The sequence below is a fragment of the Hydra viridissima genome, unplaced genomic scaffold, assembly GCF_058129835.1.
Source record: "Hydra viridissima isolate aposymbiotic clone 2 unplaced genomic scaffold, HvirCarnegie_v1 scaffold_10, whole genome shotgun sequence".
Taxonomy (NCBI): Eukaryota; Metazoa; Cnidaria; class Hydrozoa; order Anthoathecata; family Hydridae; genus Hydra; species Hydra viridissima.
The window spans coordinates 6211126-6232574 of record NW_028324309.1 but is presented as its reverse complement, the minus strand read 5'-3'; the positions used below and the strand labels follow the sequence as shown (position 1 = coordinate 6232574).

The 21449-nt window shown below is 31.9% G+C and overlaps 3 protein-coding genes and 1 long non-coding RNA gene across 5 annotated transcripts; all 4 read left to right on the top strand.

Moving 5' to 3' along the window:
• The first annotated feature begins 88 nt into the window (after positions 1-88).
• LOC149882860 (uncharacterized) lies at positions 89-5189 on the top strand. The gene is made up of 2 exons (XM_090100135.1): positions 89-3494; positions 4033-5189. Exons 1-2 carry the CDS (start codon positions 89-91, stop codon positions 4746-4748), a joined length of 4122 nt encoding a protein of 1373 aa, XP_089956261.1. The 3' UTR covers positions 4749-5189.
• LOC145192747 (uncharacterized) lies at positions 4786-7092 on the top strand. Its single transcript, XM_080070069.2, has 2 exons — positions 4786-6364; positions 6544-7092. Exons 1-2 carry the CDS (start codon positions 5317-5319, stop codon positions 6744-6746), a joined length of 1251 nt encoding a protein of 416 aa, XP_079926195.2. The 5' UTR covers positions 4786-5316; the 3' UTR covers positions 6747-7092.
• Positions 7093-7674: 582 nt separating this feature from the next.
• On the top strand, positions 7675-8165 carry LOC149882859 (uncharacterized). Of its 2 annotated transcripts, none has more exons than XR_016444545.1 (2): positions 7675-7827; positions 7961-8165. It is a non-coding gene; the product is annotated as an uncharacterized LOC149882859 (long non-coding RNA). The 2 variants fall into 2 exon arrangements; XR_016444544.1 differs by having other exon boundaries at positions 7675-7831.
• A 2327-nt stretch (positions 8166-10492) lies between these two features.
• Positions 10493-16075, top strand: LOC149882858 (contactin-associated protein-like 2). The gene is made up of 3 exons (XM_090100793.1): positions 10493-10874; positions 12014-13512; positions 13636-16075. Exons 1-3 carry the CDS (start codon positions 10621-10623, stop codon positions 15189-15191), a joined length of 3309 nt encoding a protein of 1102 aa, XP_089956919.1. The 5' UTR covers positions 10493-10620; the 3' UTR covers positions 15192-16075.
• Positions 16076-21449: the final 5374 nt, after the last annotated feature.

Genomic DNA, 21449 nt, shown 5'->3' with positions numbered 1-21449 from the left:
AAACACGTGCAACTATTTTTTTATAATCTGTTAAAAATAAACTTGACCTTTCATATGTTTAGATGCAATTTAATAAGGTTTAAAAAAAATGGCACGAGAGAAAACCAAAAAAGAAAAATCGAGCAAACACCACGTGAGTGCAGCTAAGTATAGAATTTTGAAAGAAATATCAGAGAGCGAATATACGAGCGATACAAAAGCTGAAGATTATTCTAGAAAATACAAGAAAGACGTCTGCAGCTGCCGTAGCTGCATCAGAGGATTATACACAGCTTCTGGTCGAATGGTTGTAATATCAAGTCCTGCTTCAATGAATAACGACTCCCAACTTGAAACAATCACTACTGAAACTTCGGAAAAACAGATTTTAAACAAGCGACGTTTTAACAAACCGCCAAGATGTCTTCGACGCATTGAAGAAAACGAATCAAATGTAAAGCGTTCAAATTTTTCTCATTTACCAAAAGAAATGAACACTGAATGTCACAAAAGAAGAGAGAAGAAAAAGAAGCTTAAAAGCGTGGATCCTTGTTGCCCTTTATGTTCAAAACCCTTTGTCTGTCCAATACTGTTGCCATGTGCTCACACTTTTTGTAAGGATTGTGTGACAGTATTTGTAGAAACAAGTGACGGGAAGAAATTTGCATGCCCTGTTTGCTCCACAGATATATCATTAATGGGTTCCGACGAAGAACTCTTTTGCCCAAACTTCATAATTTTAAGAACAATTGAAAGCGATGAAGGCGACAATAGATTATGCTCTGTGTGTGATCTTGATCAAGAAGCTCGATATTTTTGCGAACAATGCTCAGATTTGTTGTGCCACGAATGCAAAGAAAGGCATCGTGTAGTAAAAAGTACAAAAGAACACCCTGTCAAGCGAATCACATCTGATACAGATATATCTAGCGCCGTTAAAAAAAGATATTTTTGTTCTGAGCATGAAAAGGAGCAGCTATTACTGCACTGTTTACAGTGCCAACAATCTGTATGCAGAGAATGTGCGTTAAAGCATCATCGCGGTGACAACCATAACTGCATTCCAATTACTGAGGCTGCAAAACGGTACAGAGAAATTTTACAAAGAAAACTTTATTCGTTAAAAAGTCGTTCACCGAGTTTACAACTCTCTTTAATGGATGTTAAGCGGGTCAAAAAACTTCTGAAAGACCAAGTGAGGATTGTCAGACAAGAAGTAGGAGAGAGCGTAAAAAGAATGATGAAAAACATCAAAGAAAGAGAGAAAATTCTGTACCAAAATGTTGTTCAAGCGTACAGAGTAAAAGCAAAATCGTTAAACGAGCATCGAGATGTTATCCTTATTGAATTAGAACAATATGAAGCAGCGAGTCGATTGCTGCAGCAACTTGAACACCACGAAAATAACGTTGAAATGCTCCAAATGAAAACGACAATCGATAAAACTTTAACAAAGCTTGATAAACCAGTGTATTCTTTTGAGTTGGAACAAGATACTTTGTTGTTTAAATCGAACGAAAAAGAAGTATTAGCAGCTATTGATAAACATGGTGAAATATTTCATTTTTGTGATAAACATAAAAAAGATACATTAAATGATTTACTCAGTAAAAATCAGGTTAAAAATCTCCGCACAAACGAAAATAAATCCATAATTGTAAGTGATTTTGATGAAACAGTCTCTTCTTCTGTAGGGAGTAGTCAAGATGGTCGAGTTGAAAATTTCTCAAATGCTCGAAAACTGCGAGCTAGAGCCCACTGGAGAATCTTGCAGTTTCGTCTTAAAGACATAGCTGACTTAGGTAAAATGAATGCTCAAACAAATGACAGTTTTAGCATATGCCACGGAACACTTTCCAATGGAGTTCAAAGTAAATTAATAGACTTATCAAAAAAAACAGAAAATCAGTCAGCAAAATTTAAACTTCAAGAGCATAACACCAAATGCGAAGTTAAAAGTATTGAAAATGTTAAAATGTTATTAGCTCCTCATTCATTAGAAAACCAAGCTAAGCGCGAACGTGCTTTCTCTAACTGGCTTCTCGTTCAATCGAAAATTTATGATATTATTGATTATGGAAGAATGAAAGGTTTAATACCATTTAACTCCAGAAACATATTTGTAAAATCCAATCGACGACGTGAAAATAGATTTTTGCTAAAGATCCGGCACTATAGAGCTACAACAATACGTGCCCGGGCAAACTGGAAGATCTTAATTTCAAAGGTAACTTTCGAAAATAAAAAGCAGTATGAAATAACACAAAACTTGACTTTGGATGATTACAGAAAAAAATTGATAAACACAAAAAACAAAGCGGCCAGTAATAAAATTATTGCAGGTAAAGTGAGAGCATCTGCAAATTGGCTTCTTGTTAAAGCAAGGTTAAGAGACGTCCTTTTAATTGAGAAGTATGGCACACCCAAAGACTGCAGCACTTCAAAAACTGCTATTAAAAATTCAAGCCTAAAGGAAACTTATGAGGGTTTTCAATCAAATAAAATGATGTCGTCTGACAAAAAATCAGAAATTGAGACTTTAAAATCTTTATACAAAAAAGAGGAAAAAAAACTAACACAAATTAATGCATTAAAAAACTGGAAATGGTTGTGTGATAATAATTCATCAAAAAAGGAAGAAATTAGTTCTTCACTGAACAAAATAGACTTTGAAAAAGTTGATGGCGAAAGAGACGAAAAATCTTTCAATATTTCATTGAACCAATCAGCGAGTAGCTTAAATTCAGATTTAAGTAATTGGAGAAAACTAGTCGTTGGTAAAACTTTGAACGCAAAAAGTGATCTCATTTGCGACGATTTAAAGGACTCTAAGAACTCAAACGCTTGGAGCAATTGGAATTCTTCGATAAAAGGCAAACAAAAAAACGAACACGACGGAAGTTTAACACAATTAAATTCAATTAACTCAATTAAATCAAACAGCATGGCAAACGTTAACGAAGAATTGATGGTCTTTAAAAATTTGACTGCTCTTAGCAATTGGGACAACCTCATAAAAACCGATCAGCAGTATGTTGAAAGCACTCCAATCAAAACTTGCGCAAAACCGCCTAAAAGTAAGTCAAAAATACCTCGTCTGAAAAATCACACGCCTGAAAGTGTCAAAAAGCAATCCAACGGAAACCTTTTAAATCGCTCTAAAAGCAGCGATAACTTAGTGGTTATCAAAAAAAATTATAATGGACCGTCAGGCATACCTGTAAGTGCTAAACCTAAGAACTCGGCCGTAGGTACATGTAAAATCTCTTCAAGCGCGCCAAATTTAACCAACGACTCTTTTAATGATAATGTTGCCTTTGAAAACTGGATTAACTTGATAGAGAAAGCTAATGCCACATCTATCTTGGCTGACAAAGAAGCTTTTAAAAATTGGAAACGTTTTTTGAATAGCAACAACGCAAACTCTCTGTCTGAAAGTAAAGAAAAAGATGCCATTAAAAATTGGTCAGACTTAATGAATCAAGGTACACCAAAAAGCAATACAAACGGAAAAGGTAACGCAGTTGAAAAGAAATAAATCTGTTTAATAAGGCAAATTATGACATTTTGAATTTGAATTTTTAGGCCTAAAATTTAAAGCAAACTTTATCGAGCCTTTTTTAAAGATTTTTTCTTTTTTTTAAACTACATGTTACTTCTTTGAAAATCAGTGAATTAGAGGTTTTTGCATAAAGTAAAAAGAATAATTTTAAAAGTAATAATGAACAAGATGAATTTTAGAAGTTCTAGCTTAACATTTAAGAAGTGAAACAAGATGAAATAAAAAAAATAAAAAAAAGTTTTAAAAAATTTAAGAAGGGGTTTACATTTTTGTAGAAAGTTTTTATTTAGGTGTAAACGAAGATGTAAACGAAAATATTATGGAAGATCTAATGATTGGTGATGATCTGTCGAAAAAAAAAACGACAGATGCGCACATTTGTCGTTTTTCATCATGTTTTCCATCATATTTTTTATCGAATTTTACATTTTTTCAAAAAACTTGAGTTCATTTTAAAAGAGGTTTTCTACAGAAAATATCTTTAATTTTAGAAAAATCAAAAGAACCCACTGTTCAAGATGAAAGCACGCAAAAAAAACCTTTTCCTACACCACATAAAAATTTTACGGCTGACGATACACAAGCTTTCTTATATTGGGAAAAGCTGATTGAGGGAAAAATAATTCGAGATAAGTTATTACCTAGCGTTGACCTTAATGAAGGTACAAAGTTAGCTGAGCAAAAAAACATGGAAACGGCGCTCAAATCACCTTCGGCTAGTACAAGCTCTATTAAATCTAGAAGTAGTAGTGTTTTTAAATCGTTTAAGCAAAAGATCTCTCGCACAAGCTTAAAAAGCAAGTTTAAAGAAGAAGCAGCTGATAATATTATCCACGATAAAGATGGCAGAATACTTAAGATGAAAGTAAAAGATTCAAATAATGTGTACCAAGAGTTGCAGGTTAAGTTTACATCCCCAGATAATAGTATACTATCAGCACACGTTACCTCAAACAGTGACGGAACGTTCACTATTTATTCTTGCCCTCGAATTGATAACGATTTCAACATGTTTGTCAGCATACATGGTGATCAATTTACTAAACAGCACCAAGTAATCAATATATATGGGTCATTTGCCACAATGAAGAAAAAAGAAAGAGACTTAGCTTGTAAAACGATTAGTCTCCTTCGCTGGCATTTAACTCCAGGTTTGCTGACAAAAAGAGGTGATAAAGTAATCGCAAGAGTTGAGCGCAAAAATTGAACCGCCATTTTTTCAACATCTGATAAACAACCGGAGTATTTCCAGTGTACAATTTTAAAAAAATTTGAATACACATTTTCTTATGCAAAAAACTCATAAAAAATGTTTTCATGAAAAATTTAAACTGCTTCAGTTTTTGCTGCGGTTTTAATTGTTAATAATTTAATTGAGCTTTCATAAAAAAATTATAAAAAAATATAAAACTTGGCTTTTAAAAGAGAAGACAGGGTTTTCGACGAAAATGTCCAGAAAAAACTGTTCAAAATGTTGCTCCTTGGAAATAAGATATAAACTTGCTGTCAATCAAAACAAAAAGAAGTAAAACAATTCTCGTACTTTGAGTAATACAAATTTGAATAAACTGAGAGCCTTTCAATTGTAAACCAAACTACGTTTAAAAGGTTTTCCAGGTTAATAAAGTTTGGTTAATGAAGCAAAAAATGGAGGAAACCGAAAGAAAAAATCATTAAAAGTTGAAAAAAAAGTTTTTTCAATCTGTCACGTAAAGAAATTACTTACTTGGAGGGCTATAGTCTGAATCTGGAAGAAACTTAAGGTGTTCACATGAATGAATGGTCAATTACGCCCAGAGCCACGATGCATTAACTGCAGTTATATTAGGGCTCGATTATCCAACTATTCACTTTGTATATTTTGGAGGCAACTCTTTAAAGGAAAGAGGAAATTAGATAAGAGTTCTGACCATAACGAAGAAAAGAATGATGACAGAAAGAACCATTATTCATCTTATGAGAGTTGGGCGAAACTTATTGATGGTGTGCAATTGACTGAAGAAAAATGTAGAAACAAACTGCTGAAAAACTCACCAAAACTAAATCAAAAGGTTTATAAAAACCGAATGGAGCTTGTTGACCGAATGCAATCGACCGTAGAAGAAAATGCATTCGAAGCACTGAAAGATTCGACACGTTTTAAATCCGATCAAAAGATTTATATGTCTCTTAAACATTGGAAGAAACTCATCCGTGGTACATATGTGACGACAAAAAAAAATAGGGATGAAGAAAGGAAAAAACCTGATCCGACAGACTATTTATCTTATAAACGTTGGAGAAAACTTAGTAAGGGTACACAGTTGACGGCAATAGAACATAACGACGAAGAGATGAAAAGATCCAATCAAACTGCTCTAAAAAGCTCCAATCAAACAGTTCATTTATCTAAAAAACATTGGAGAAAACTCATTAATGGAACTCAACTGAAGGCAGAGGGTCAAGAAAATGAAACGGTAAAAAATTCTGCAAAAGTTACATGCGATACTAATGACGAGAAAAGTTCATCCTTAAATTTTTGTAAGAAAATTGATATTGTTCCTGACTTGAATGAAAATCAAGCTCCTCCAGACATTTTAAATAAAGTGTTTAAAAAAGACAATGGGACGTTTTCTAATAATGGTCTAACTCCTGCTGAGCCTAAAACAGAAGTGCAAAAGCGATGGGATGCTGTTAAAACAAGCTTAGGTTTCCCTGAACGTAAAGTTTTTCTAAAAGAACGGCGACCGATGCCGATCGAATTAAACAATATTTTAACTAACGAGACCTGCGATGAAAACTCATTAAACAAAATCAATGAAACTCATGCACAAAAACTTTTTGGTGAGAATTTTTAAGTTAAAAACAATGAAAAATTTTGTTTTTCTCTTGCTTTGAAACTGTTTTTTTTAATCGAAGTTTTTTGAAGAAATAATAATAACATTAATAATAACAATAATAGTGATAGTAACAATACTACAGTAATTGTAATTGTAAAATTCGTGAGAATTTTTTCTTTTTAGGAAAAACCAGAAATGAAGAACTTGAAAAGAATTACGAAACTTTTTCCAAAAATTTAGAGGGATGTAAAGATCTTCATAATTGTAAACCACCTCGACCACCTTTACCGATCTTAAAAAAGACTCGACACATTCACAATAAAAAAGCTGAGGTGAAACCACCAAGACCTTCCTATCGACCAATCCTAAAAATCGACCAATCCTAAATACAAAAAATTCAAGCCGTCAAGGTAGCTTGCACCAACCAAACAGACGACGAATTTAATGCGAAGTGAAATACGTTAACAATAAACTAAAAACCAAAATTTGTTGAGAAAAGTAGGTCTCAGGTCTCTAATATATGATCGCTTCCCAGCGCAACCCTTTTGTAATTCTTTCATATTTATTTCATATTTAGAGTACTGAACTCATTCCTACTTATTAGATTTTTTGAGAAATTTTTTAACACGTCAAAAACTTGTCAACAAATTTAATTTTGATCCTAAGGTACATCTTTATCTTCATCAGATAAACTATCGTGTTCTGAGAAAAACTATCGTGTTCTGAGAAAAACTATTCATTTTTTTCTCAGTAGAAAACCTTTGAATTTATCAACAAACCGTTTACTGTTGTTTTTTTCTAGATTATCCTTCTAAAAAATGTGATTCTAGAAAATAGTGAAAAGTTAATTTTTCTAGATAAAAGATAATACCGTAAGATGGTGTAACCGTAAAATGGTGTAACTGGGCCCTTTTTTATTTTTGTTATTAAGTACTTTTTCGAAGTTTTTATTTTTGTAATAAACCTAATAACAGAGGAAAATTTAAAGAAAATGTGACGTTTTTTTAAATACTAAAATTAGGCTTCCTTTTTACACATTTTTAGAAAATATATTAGTAGATATGATTCAAAATATGAGGTTACCAATTTGTACTACGGTTTTGGGTAAACAGGCACCGTGATACTTTATTAAAAAACTTAAATGAAACACTGAAAGAATCTTAAAATTTGTAAGATATTCTGGTTATTAAATTATTTAGAAAAATAATAAAATTAATAGCAACTTAGAAATTAATTTAAAAAAAAAAAAAAAAAAAAACCTAATGAAAATTAAAGCAAAACTTTAGGAAACAGTAAGAAATAATAAGAAACAATATCTTTTTTATAAATGTTTAAATTCATAATTCAAATGTTAAATTCATAATTTAAATTCTAAATTATTTATGCCTTTGTTAAAACATATCATCTGGAAAATTGAAATATAAGAATAAAAGATGATGGCAGACAAGAAACCGTGGTATCGTTTTGGCATGTGTGCTTTTTTTGAAAATTGCTTAACTTTTTTTTTTGCCTTAGGAAACGTTAGCCGCACATCTTACGTCACAATGTTGACAAATGCTTCTTAAGAGGAAGTCTATTAATTTTTTATTTTTGTTTATAGAAAAACCGTTAGTTAAGAAAATGAGCGAAGCGGTGAAGCAAACAAAAAGATCTCAACTCAACTGAAAAGAAAATCAAGGTTTTATGATTAAATTACAACAGACGTCACAAAACCATTTTCAATCTACGGGAATTATTTCGTTGTGATGAAAAAGTTGTAAAAAGATTTATTCAAAGTATTAAGGAAAATTTTTATCAAGAGAAAACATTCTGGTGTTTTAATCAAAAATCAACAAAACGAGAAAATGGATCTTAAGTCGTACGAAGTGTTTTATGTAGCGCGATATTTATAAAGGAAAACTTTAGCTAAGCTCTCTGGCGTCAAATTCAATATCTCTAGGATCAATTTTTCTTTAAGTTTTGTATTGACAAGTTTTGTGGGTTGGCTATAGCCCTCTTCCGCGTCAGTTGTTATCGCAAAGCTTCCGTTTTTTTTTGTTTTTTATTGTTTTGTTTTTTTACAAAACATTTTTTTTGAGCTCACACTTAAAAATGTTTTTTTGTTTTGATATTTCAATTTTTAAAAATTAAACCGTAAATGTTGAATATCTTATCAATTTCAAATAATTAAAATAAATTAAAAAAAAAATAAAAATTGCTGCGTGTTCAGTCGTACTGACAGTAAACTAGTAATAGTAAACTAGCAGTAGTAAACTAGCAAACTAGCATAGTAAACCCACAAAAATTTCAAAAACGAGTTTTACGCAGCAGAAGTGCGTCTCTATGCTGCATCTAACTGTAAAACTTCGAGAAATACAAATCAATATAACTGTAAATGGCTTCAGCTTAAAAAAAAAAAAAAAAAAGAACTTAGCATTAACTTCTATTGAAACAGTTTTTATGTCCTCTTATTAAAATTTATCAATGTTTTTATAGGAAAAAATGACCATCTCTAAACCTTTAAGTACTAAATAAAGTGAAAACTATATATAGCAAAACTTTAGTAAAAGTATATATATGTGAAACTTTAAACTTTGTTTTATTCTTCGAGCATTATTATGAAAATTCAAGATATATCCTTAACTCAAGAGTATAAACATTAACTCTTTTGCTGCGCAACACATTTAAAGATTTTGTGCTCGCAATGCGCACATATTTTAGTGGTGCGAGTTTATTTTTATTTGACGAAGTTCGATACAGCGAGTTAGATAAAGTTTGATACAGCGAGTTTTTTCCTGTAAAACAGTTAAAAATTACTTTTTAAAAATAAGAATCATAAATTATGACGATGTTTATAATGTTAAAAAAAAAAAAATTTAATACAAGTTTTTTTCAAATATTAGTTTATAGTACAATCTTAGATTTAAAAACCAAACGACAAACGCAAAATCAAATACGAACACGCTGATATCCTTTCAAACTATTGATTATCTGGCAAAAATAGTCGTGTTAAGCAAGAAACTATTTAAAATCAAGATGCGAAAATAGTCGGTATGAGCGTATGATGAATTTATCTCACGAACGTATGTATTGCGCAGCGAAAAGTATATTCGTTTTGTGCAGCGAAAGGATTAATAGCTTTTAGCAGCTTCTTATTCTTTTGCAATAGGAGTAAAGTTATGATGCTAATCTTCAGATTTTTAATTTTAAGACTTTTTATCATTTGTTATGAATCAGGTATATTACATATATTTATTACAAATCTGGTATATTACAATTCTTTACTATTTAATTAATTTTTATAAAAGGCTGCAAACCTGGAGTCTTTTAAAGTTTCATTTAAAACAATCATTTAAGCTCAGAACAAAAGTGTATAGATAAAGCTAGGTTCTAGGCTTCCTTTGAAAAAGATGTTTACTTCTAAAATTTATCTGAATATAAAAAATAAACATCGAAGTAGAAAAAAATCAACCTCTCTTTCATTAATTTAAGCCTTTTTTAAAGCAAGCGCATTTTAAAGTAAACACACAGAAAAAAAGAGTTTTATGGTTTACGCAATTTACCTGATTACTATTCTATTTTTTTTTTTTTTTTCATAAATATATGCGTAGTGATTTTAAGCTGGTGCTTGTAACAATTCACCTGAATATCTTGCGATCAGTGCTCTTAAACAACTTGTATATATAAAATAACACGTTTCTTTTTCATGAAAGCTTTTTTTCTATAAATAACTTTAGGTCATTTTTTAAACTCATCAAAATCTTTTATGTATTTTAAATATCGATAGAGAGAGTGGAGTGAGAGAATGAGCAGAGTTAAAACTTGCAAATTAAGTTTAAAATTTTTCATAAAAGCGTCCTTTTGTTATAGAGTAACGCATTATATCATTTTATGCATATTTAATCAACCCTAACATTTTAAATGAACCAATTTTTAAACAACTGTGTCGCTGTTTTTCTATTCAATCTCTTGATCGAATTTTTTTAAGTTCTCCGAGCTTTTCAAAAAAGTTCATCAATATCACCTGCCATTTTAAATCCACGAGGTGTTTGGAAAAACACCAAAGAACGTTCTATCGTTTTGAAGGAAGTGAGATAAATATAGACATCAGGAAAAAAAAGTCAACGTCAGCGTTCTGCACCGTTTATTTTTTCTTGAACCTGAAAGATAAAAAAGAACATTGTTAATACATACCAGTGACGTAATTTGGAGAATCCCTTCTATTAAAAGTTTGTTATAGCAAAGATTAGAGATTAAGCAATTGTCCTGAAAGGGACCAAGATGCAGAATTTATTATGGGTTACTTGTATTTTTTATCTGATACTTGAGGAAATAGTTTGGGTAAATGCTGATGAAACTACTGCAAATTTTGGTGGTAAAGATTACATTGCGTTCAAAATCGCAAATAAACAAGAAACGCGAAAAGATAAAGTCACCTTACGTTTTAAGACGACGGAAGCCTTCGGTGTACTCATTTACAGCTGCGGAGAACAAGGCGACTTCCTTCTCTTGGAGCTGCAGCGAGGAAAGCTGGTGTAAGTATTAAGTTACTGAAGTACTTTTCTCGTATTTAAAAAGTTTGTTGTAAATATAAAAGCGTTGTAAAACGAGAGATTGAGCAGGTAGCATCATACAGCTAAGATATAGATATCAACAACTGTTTGATCCAAGTTTTAGCATTACAAACAACTTTTTATTGAAAACGCGTAAAAACGTGTGGGATTTTGACACGCGAGTAAGAGGAAATTTGTTCTAGTTGTGAAAAATTACCGCTATTTTTAACTGGTTCCAACTGCATTTGTGGCTTATCAACGGAGACATTTTAATTGCAATTGATGCGTTATCCAGTATTGCAATCGCCATTAAATAATTACACTTTAACGTGTATTTTTTAAGTTAAGGATAACTATTGTGATTGTGTTGTGAATTTTCGGATTAAAAAAAATTAAAGTTTTCAAAAGTTTTAAAACTTAAATATTTAAAAAAAAGGAAGTTTAAAAATGATTTTTTTTTTAAATTTTAAAGTTTTAATTTTTATAAAGAACAAGAAAAGGGAAAAAAATTTTAAAAATTGCAGAGTTTTAGCATCATTTTCCTTAAAAATACGAAAACCTGCCCAGCATGTATTAGAAAACCTGCTAAACAATAAATTGGAAAACCTAATATTTGCATGAGAACATATGTCAGCGAATCTTCTCAGTGAAACGCGCTCCCGTGGAAAAGAAAACGACTGTTTTAGTGAATCGATCAATTGTTTAAACGCGCTCCCGTGGAAAAGAAAGCGACTGTTTTCGATCAATTGTTAAAAGAAAAATAAAAGTTCATCAGGATTTTTTATGTTTTAACAACCAATGGGAATTGCAGTGATTTATATCGATTTACACCAAATTGTACCTAAAAAATAAAAATGGGCCAGCTGCTGGATATGTGGTCCTTTAACTCAATAAACTCAATTTTTTTAGATGGATATAATATATCCACCAAAGAAAAGACTCGAAATAACTCCCATGAATTTGTAACAATAACATCACGTTGATGGGGTTAGCTAGATGATCGAGTTGATGTGGTTTATTTAAATTAAGTTAAATGAATTAAAGAAACTTTATTAACTTTTAAGTAGGTTAGGTTTGTTTTATTGTAAGGTTTTATAAAGAATAGGTTCTTTTCTATTCAGCTACACTGGAAACTTCGGTTCAACCTTAGAAGAATCTGGCGCTCATCAAATAATTCACCCAAAACAATGTAACGACAACCTTTGGCATGATGTTGTTATTTTACGAGAAAATGGTACCCATGTTTATTTTACGGTAGACGATAAAACTCAATCTCACGTTTCACACTTGGACTTCGAACAACTTAATCTGGATGATCTTTATATTGGAGGTCTGGATTTGATTCAAGAACACAATGCACGTTGCTTAAACACAAAAGAAAAAAGTAACTTTATAGGCTGTTTGTCAAATGTGAGATTTAATAGCATTGATCTACTTTACGGTGCAATTGAAAAATTCACGAACTTCAAAACTTTTGGTCAACTTTCTTTTACATGTCCTGATCGTAAATTTGATATCTTTGGATTTCATTCAAAAAATTCTCTCTTGTTGTTACGAAGAAACATCCTCAATGTGAACGAACTAAACTTTGCTGTAGAACTCCGAACATTTGAACCAAACGGGCACATTGGAACGCACAAATGCACGAACGGTGCAATCGAGCTCATACTTGTAAACGGAAAAATTAACTTTATCATTTCCTTTATCGGCTTGTCCGCTCACACAGCTATTAATATAAAATCAGAGATAAAAATTGATGACGGCAACTGGCACATGATTAGGATTCTTGTGCAACGGAATGAAGAAATTATTAAACTTCAAGTGGACCATGTTCCGGAAACTCATCAATTTAAAAGTGATTTTCGATTGGGAAGCAGTGATGGTATAGGAAATTTCATGGGAGAGATAACAATTGGAGGCAGTACACAAGAGTTTCCAACTTTAATTGCTTGTTACAGAACGATTGAGGTTGAAAGTGAAACTGTTTTTTTCGAATCTAGTAAAATAATAATAAAACATGAGGTCACCAAAGGCTGCAACATTAACGATTTGTGCTTCCCTAATCCATGTCTTCATAAAGGAAAGTGCTCTCAATCTTTGCAGAAGTATACCTGTAATTGTACTAACACTGACTATTCAGGAAAAAATTGTGAAACGTGCGTTTACAAACGAACCTGTTTCGAATTAAAAGCATCAGGCTTTTACGCGAGTGGCTATTTTAAGCTATGTGCTAATAACGAAAGAGTTTTTCAAGCATATTGTGATATGCACTCAGGGGAAACTATAATAGAACATAATATAAAAAACGACACGCAAGTAGATAGGGGTGAAATAGTTGGGCAGACACAACCTATTTATATACACTCTATCAAGTATTCTGTGGATACAGTTGCCATTGTGGATTTGATGGAAATGAGCATTTCATGCAAGCAATACATTAGATTTGATTGTTTCCAATCAAAGTTATTAGATGGAGTCGGAAGGAAGCGATACGACGATTACAAAGGAGCACGATGGTTGTCCAGAGATAGTGTACGGCAGCATTTTTGGGGTGGATCAACTCCTGATAGACAAACATGTAGCTGCGGGATGGATCAATCGTGTGCAAGAGGAATTGATGGTAAAGAACGTTATAAACTTAATTATCACTTACTTTAGGAAACGTAAAACTTATTGAAATTACATCAAACAAAATACTACTTTCAATTCACTAAGTTTTCTTTCTTTTTTTTTTTTTACTAAGGTTCTACCTACGATTGTAACTGCGACGTTGGTGACGCCACATGGCGTCTTGATGAAGGATATTTAACTCAGAAATCACTCTTGCCGGTCACCGAAGTTCAATTCAGTATTGGAAAATCAATGAACATTAAATCTTACTTTAGTGTAGGACACTTAAAATGTTCGGGTATAAAAGAAATTCCATCTGAAGTCTTTTTGACGACAGTGGCTTCAAACATTAAAGTTGATCAACCAAAAATTATTAACACTTCCATGATTTACGACAAAAGAAGCTTTCGAAACGTAACTATTGTTACTTCCCAAGTTGTAAGTGAGAACATCGATACTCTCTTTTCAAAACCGTGGCTTATAACCATTGTATGTGTCGGAATTTTGCTCTGTCTATTATTAGTTGTGCTAGTGTTAATTCTATTTCGGCAACATGTCGGAGATTTGTTAGTCAAGTGTGTATATGGAAATCACGTGAATAAACCTAAAATAGAAATTGAGGATTATAAAAGATATTCTACGGTGACCGAAAATCAATCTGATTGGGATATTCACCATTTGTCAACTACTTTTCCTACAAGCACGCCAGCTCCATCTTATGGCTTAACTGATGACGAAGAAAATACAATTGACATGCGTTGTCGCACAGTGGAGGATGTAAGAGTGAAACGCAGTTTTAAAAGAATTAAAACCTGGGGAAGTCATACTGCTTCTGCGCCAACAGTTATGGGATCAATCAGCAGTCTGCAATATGCAAATGATAATGTGCAGGCGACAAACTTTGATGAAACTTTATCCAAGTCAAAGTGCGAAAAAATCTTCGGCTCTTCTGATACAGCGTTTAGCACAACGGCAACAGACGGTGAGGCAGATTCTATAATTGATAGTAGCGCATCGGAATACAGTCAAAAATCAAGCACCAATTCAATTAAAAGCTCTCTTAAAGAATCAGAGCATGAGTCTCCTCGAGGAAGCAACAAGTTTGAAAAAAATACCGTCAACTCCTGCTTTAAAAAAATTGAAAACCACGAAAAGTCTCAGAAAAATTCTGACAAATATTATCACATCCCTCCAACTATATATGCTGATTCGATGAAAAACTTCGTTCCTGTAATGCCGCTGCCAATAGGTGGTTTCCACAACCTTAAGCCGATTGTAAGATGTGGTCTTCCACTCGAATACGGAAGCCATTTAACAATGATTAAGAATGCTTCGAACAGATGTCACCTTAAAAACGCTTCAATAACTAGACTAATTCCAGTAAAACGTGTTTCGGTTGCATCGGAGCCTTATAAGGCGTATACACATCCTACAATTCAAGAGAGGTGCGAAGAGACATCTGATAGTGAGCATGACACGCTACATTATTTCTACGACAATCCTCGTAATTCAGATGGATTTTACGATAACAACGATGGAGATCAAGGTTCCTCACCTTCCTCGGAAACAAGACCTTTATTTGATGAGATAAACTCAAGAGATGAACGCGAGAGAGAAGCCGATGAACAAATCAAGTTACTTAAACGAAAAGTAATTGAGAAAGCAACTTCAGTTGATGAGGGATATTAAAAAAAAAAAACACGCAGCAAAAAATCAGCAAAAACCGAAAGATTTTGAAGAGATTACATTTACTTTACGCTTACGTAAACTAAAAATAAATACGTTCGTAGCTAAAATAAATCTTTAAAATAACTTTGCTAAATGAAAAAATTATGAAATAGTAAGAGTACAAAAAAAAAACAAAAACTAAAACCTTTCAACATGCAGGGCTCCAAATTTATCTTTTTTAAAAAGAGTTTTATATTTATTTTGAAGTTTAAACCTCGTATTTTTATACCACTTTGTAAATAGTTGTTGTTACCTAAGATTTAAAACGCTGGTCAAAGCGAATTCAATATAATTGGCAAACTGACCTTTTAATGGCCGGGATTCTTAATAGGCCAAGTATTCTTCTTATCTGAGAACGCGTTTTTCGACTTGCATCTATCATTAAAAAGAGTCTTTCAGACGTCAATAAGTACTTGTTATGATTTTTGTGTTTTACTGAATCTATTTTTAGTCATTTTTTTCTGGTATAAATGGATTTAAAGTTTTGAAATTGCTTAGAAATCTTTATTGCTGTCGGTAAAAATTGCTTAACAATTTCTCGAAGAAAAAGCCACAATATTTACAGCATGTTTTATAATTTTTCAGCATATTTGGCTTTTCCACAAGTCCTTTGCCGCATGTTTGGCAAACATTTTCAACTTTGAAACAGTATTTGTAAGACTATATTACGTGACTTCGTAAAATATACAAGCTTACTAAACACCTAAAACCATTATGAACTCGTTTGACCAAATAAACCTCACGCTTAAAATAACGTGATTATTACTTAAATATTTATTTATAATCATTTGTATTCGTTTGCTAATTTTTATGAATAGGATTACATTATTATATCATTAACTAAATATTTCTATTTTTTCTTTTTACTTATAAAAAGTGAGTTGAATAGGAACAATAAAGAAAATGAACCTTTAGACAAAACGAAGCGCAAGCATTTTTGTATGGATGTTTCACATTCTTATTCGGAAATTTACCTTGAGGTAATTAAATAGGATAAAGATTTATCCTTGCCCATAAAGATATAACCTTGCCCATAAAGATATAACCTTGCGCATAAAGATTTAACCTTGCCCCCTTGGATAAAGATTTGACCTTGCCCACAACTAACAGACAACTTAAAAACCAATTTAGGGAATTATACCAAAAAAAGATCTGGTTTTGAAAAAAAGCAAATAACACAATAGATGCACAACTTAGTAAAAAGTCCACAAAAAAATTCACGCACTTTACTCCTTCATAGGAATGGTGATGTTCTTGCAAGCTGCATAGTAAAGACATGGTCTTGCAAGCTGCATAGTAAAGACATGGTCTTGCAAGCTGCATAGTAAAGACATGGTCTTGAGGAATCCAGAAAGAATATCTACTGTTTGACATCAGGGCTAATCAGTTAAAAATGTTTTGCAAAAGAGCAGATAATTCATTAAATCATCGTCAATTTGGAACATAGATGGGTCTGGTCTTTAGTTGGATAAAAACGCAGCAAATGCAGCAAAGAATACTAATTATGCTAAATCAATTGACATCTGGCCAACGTAAAACTATTACACATATAGTTGCTGTAAATGCTGCCGGTGGCAGAATACCACCACATTTGATACCTAAACAAAATTGGGAATGGTTTAATATAATTTAAAAATAATTCAAATATTCAATTTTTATTTTAAAATTTTTTATATTAAAGTATATAAAATTTTGATTAAGGCTGAATACGTTGAAAACAAACACACGCACACAAACACACAAGAGTTGGACAAAATAAGCAAAATTTTCAAATGTTTATAGTTTCTTCATGTACGTTATCATGTTCTACTAAAGTCTTTGTTTACTTTCAGATATCATAAGCAAGAAATAAAAAAAGTAAAAAAAAGCATAATGACGAACTTTTCAGACTTCAAAAGATGACATTGTTGGTGCTTGTATGGCAAGCGTTTGTGTTACAGATGTGGGGAATTATTATAGGTTTCCCAGAAACATTAATGAATTCACCGTTTTTACGAACTTGTTATTATTGTGTTACCATGTGAGAATAAACTGTTTACAACATCAACTCTTTTTTATATTTAATTCACAACCACAACATATTCATTAGTACCCTAAAATAGATTGCAATTATAATGCGTAATTCCCCATAACCCGCCCAAAGCTAACATAACATAAAGTAAACAGCTATTATTATAAATACCCTAAATAATTGCTTTCTAGTAGCTTGGAAGAAGTTACTCACGACATACTCCCCCGATTAAAGCTGAGATTTTGGCTTTAATCAACTTCCTTCAATCTCGTTTCCATGATGTAATTGATCTTCTGTATTGCATCCAATTTCGCCCGTCTCGTTGTTCTTTTCAAGGTATCCCATTTTGATTGGGTTATCAAGTTCTCACCCAATTCAATTTCTATTGTGCCTCACCATCCATTTCCAGGCTAAACACTAATTGAATTGGTCGTTCAATAATATAACCACTTCCTAGTCGAATTTTAATGCCACATGAAACTCTGTCCTTCCGTTTAACTTTGTTTCATACTTATCCAGTATTGAGAAGTGCCTTGTCTTTCACATTGTCTTTAATAAGAGCCAAGCTTCCGGACACCTGGCAGTTTCATGTTGCTTCTCTTTTTCTTTACTTGTTGTGGTTTTACCATCGCGTGTACGTGTTCGTTCATCTATCTTTATCTTAGGCGATCCTTACAATTTTTTTTTCTAAACTTGACTCTCTGTATTGTACAATCACCTTTTGTTGTTAAATCGATATCTTCTTCAAGCAAGATTGCAGGTCTTTCCCTCATTAATACGGTTGGTGATAGCCGAATTGGTCACCTTGGTAACAAAATGGTATATTGTTCAGAGAGCACTCCACATACAACTATACTTCCTTCAATTCATAAAAATTTAGTATTTGGAAATTTTACCGATTGTTTTTGATAAACTTTTCTTCCAATTAATCTTGCAAATAAATACTGTATAGTATTTTTCCAGTGATTAAAACAGTTGCACTAAATCCCAATACGTCAAACTATAAAAGTTTGTTTTTGTAATTATAAATCTAATTTGTATTTGTAATCGCAAATGTAATTTTTATATAATATTTTTATTATTTTAAATGTTTTCAAATATTTGAGAAGTTACAAAAGTGATTTTAATCGACGTCACAATGATATTTTATTACATATAAAAAAAAAAAATGGTAAAAATTTTCCCATTTTAAAATAAGGAAATTTTTAGAAACGTCATCTTTAACATTGACCAATCAAATTTTAAATAACTAGCTTTTGATATTGCAATATATAAATATTATACAACTATTTAAATATTAATTGGCGACAACAGCAATTAGTGATGGTTCCACGTGATGGTTCTACACTGTTTGTCAAATGAAGAATGAAAAATCCACGATGAAATTATTGTTAAAAAATGTACCTTTCGTGTTCTTTGAAACTAAAAAAAAGTCTGACGGCAACAAAAGCAACGTGTTTCAAAAGTACTTTTATTGAGTGGATCTTTTTTAGCCTGATGATCTTAAAGATGAATTAACAATCACTTCTAAATACAGACCTCCGTACAGCTAAACAGACTAACACTGAAACACACCGCTTTTTGATAACATCAGGGTGACACATATTTAAAACATCGATTGCATATAAACTTAGAAATTATGAAGTAATGTTCATCAGTTTTAACTTTATATGTAATCGATGTTTTTAAAACGTGTTTAGACTCAACAACTGGTTCTCATTTGACTTTTGCTGGTGTACTCTTTACATTTTAACACGTTCGCTGCCGAGCTATTTTAAACTATGCGTTATTTCTTTGCCGAGCTATAATGTCTGCAATGATTGATTTTTGCCGAGGCTGTTTTGCGTGGTTTTATTCTTATTGCCAAGGCTAGATATCAACATTTTAATCTGAAATAATTCTTTTTAATTCTGAATATAACTGACAAAAAAAAAATTGTATTTCTTAATTACATCTTATGTTTCTTAATTACAACTTTCAAATTCTCACTTACATCTTGAAAAGGTGTAGTAATGTAGCTTATTTTATGCATTATTATTATAAATAGTGTTTCAATTTTTTTGCACATGCTCATTGGCAGTTACAATGAGTAAAAAGGTAATTTATATTTTGTTTTCTTAATAATAAATTGTTGTGTTTTTTAGACTAGAAGTGAAAATGTATTTGATAACTACATTATACTGTATGTTATTAAAAATGAGAAAAAAATTTTGAAGTACACGATGTTTTTTAATACATTAAAATACATTTTAGTGTGCACTTCAAATTTTTTACACAGTATACTAATTAATGTGTTTTATAGATGAGTAATTTCTTTTTTACAAATAGATGATTTATAAATTTATCTATCTCCTATTAGCTCAACATAGATATTCCACAATTGGATCAGCACATATGATTATGGAAGAATGTGAGGATAGTGAAGATGATGATATTGAAGATTCGGATTCATTTTTCGCTTATACTACTAAGTTTTCGAGCTTGACTGCATCAGAATCAGGTTCTGAAGATAATAACACTGAAGAAAGTGATGACAATCAGTACACAGACGTTTATCTAGCAGCCACTGCAGATGATTTTTTAATGCCGCCGAAAAGAGCTAGAACAACGTGTGGTCCATCTAGAAATTCAAACCAATAGAAAGATGAGCTGAATATTGTAAAACAAATTCAATTTACTGCGGATCCTGGTTTGAAGATAAACATGGAGAGCAAGAAACCATTAGATTTCTTTAGACTATTTGTTACTGAAGAGCTTATAAATACTATGGTAGTTGAAACTAATCGCAACGCAACGCAAGAAATAAATAAGGAGCGTCCCCCCAGAAGAAGCTCACGTTTTTAAAGGTCCGAAACCAATAAATTCGGACGATATGCGGCAGTTCCTTGGAGTTCTTCTTCATATGGGGTGTGTCAAAATGCCATCTTTAGAACACTATTGATCTAAGAACAGTCTCTATAGATTTCCCTTATTTTCTAGAATAATGTCACGAAACAAATTCCAACTAATATCACTTAAATAATGCAATTTATAACACCTACTGCCCTAATAAAAATATATCAATCGATGAGTCGATGATGGTTTGGAAGTGACGTCTTGTATTCAGGCAGTAGGTAAAAAGTAAAAGACATAAGTATGGTATCAAGTTCTATGAGCTTTGCTAATCAGATGGTATTGTATTAAAAGTAAAAATCTACTCTGGCGAGACAACTCTCGATAAACATTTGTTGGGTCAAACGGGAGCTATTGTTTTAGATTTAATTTAAAAATTTCTGGGAAAAGGTTATCACCTCTACACCGATAGTTTTTATAATTCCTTTGAATTAACAAAGCACATGATAAATCAAAAAACATATATTTGTGGTACTTTAAGAACTGACCGAAAGTCAAATCCAAAAGAGTGTACAAAAGCAAAACTGAAACAGGGAGACGTTATAAGCAGAAGCAGAGAGGGTGTAGTGGTTGCTAAATGGAAAGACAAAAGAGATGTGTTAATAATTAGCCACTTGGATTCGTTGCAAATGATTGAAGTGAAAAACAGAAGAGGTGAGAAGAAAACGAAACCCAACATTATTAAATATTACAATCAATATATGTCAGGAGTAGATAGGGCGGAACAAATGGTATCATATTATGATTGCCGAAGAAAGACAATTAGATGGTATAAAAAAGTAGCACTTCATCTCTTTGATACTTTTTTGTTTAATGCTTCCTGTCTAAATAGCAAATATGGGATAGATCAAATAATTTCCTTGCTTAAGTTTAGAGAATTAGTTGTTACGGATTTATTGGGTGAACGTTTGAATAAAATTGTGCCTCGAATCACCGATATAAGTTTCCACTACTTGCCTTTAATACCACCGAATGAAAAGAAAAAATTCCCAACCAAACCATGTCGAGTCTGCTCTAAAACAAAACGTAAAGAAACATGATATGAATGTGCTGTTTGTGAAAATAGACCTCCGTTATGTATTGGCGAATGTTTCAGAATGTATCAATTAACAGAATAGGTTTACACTTAAATTTTCATGAAATAAAGATAAATAAATACCAATGTTTCATTTTTATCTGTTTTAAGCTATTTCTGTCTTTATCCGCATTTAAATTAGGTTCCCTGGATTTTTAAAATAAAAACTTGAATGTAATATTTTCTGAAACCAAATGTGAAGCTAAGAAAAAAAAAAAAAGAATAGAAAAAGCCAGTCATG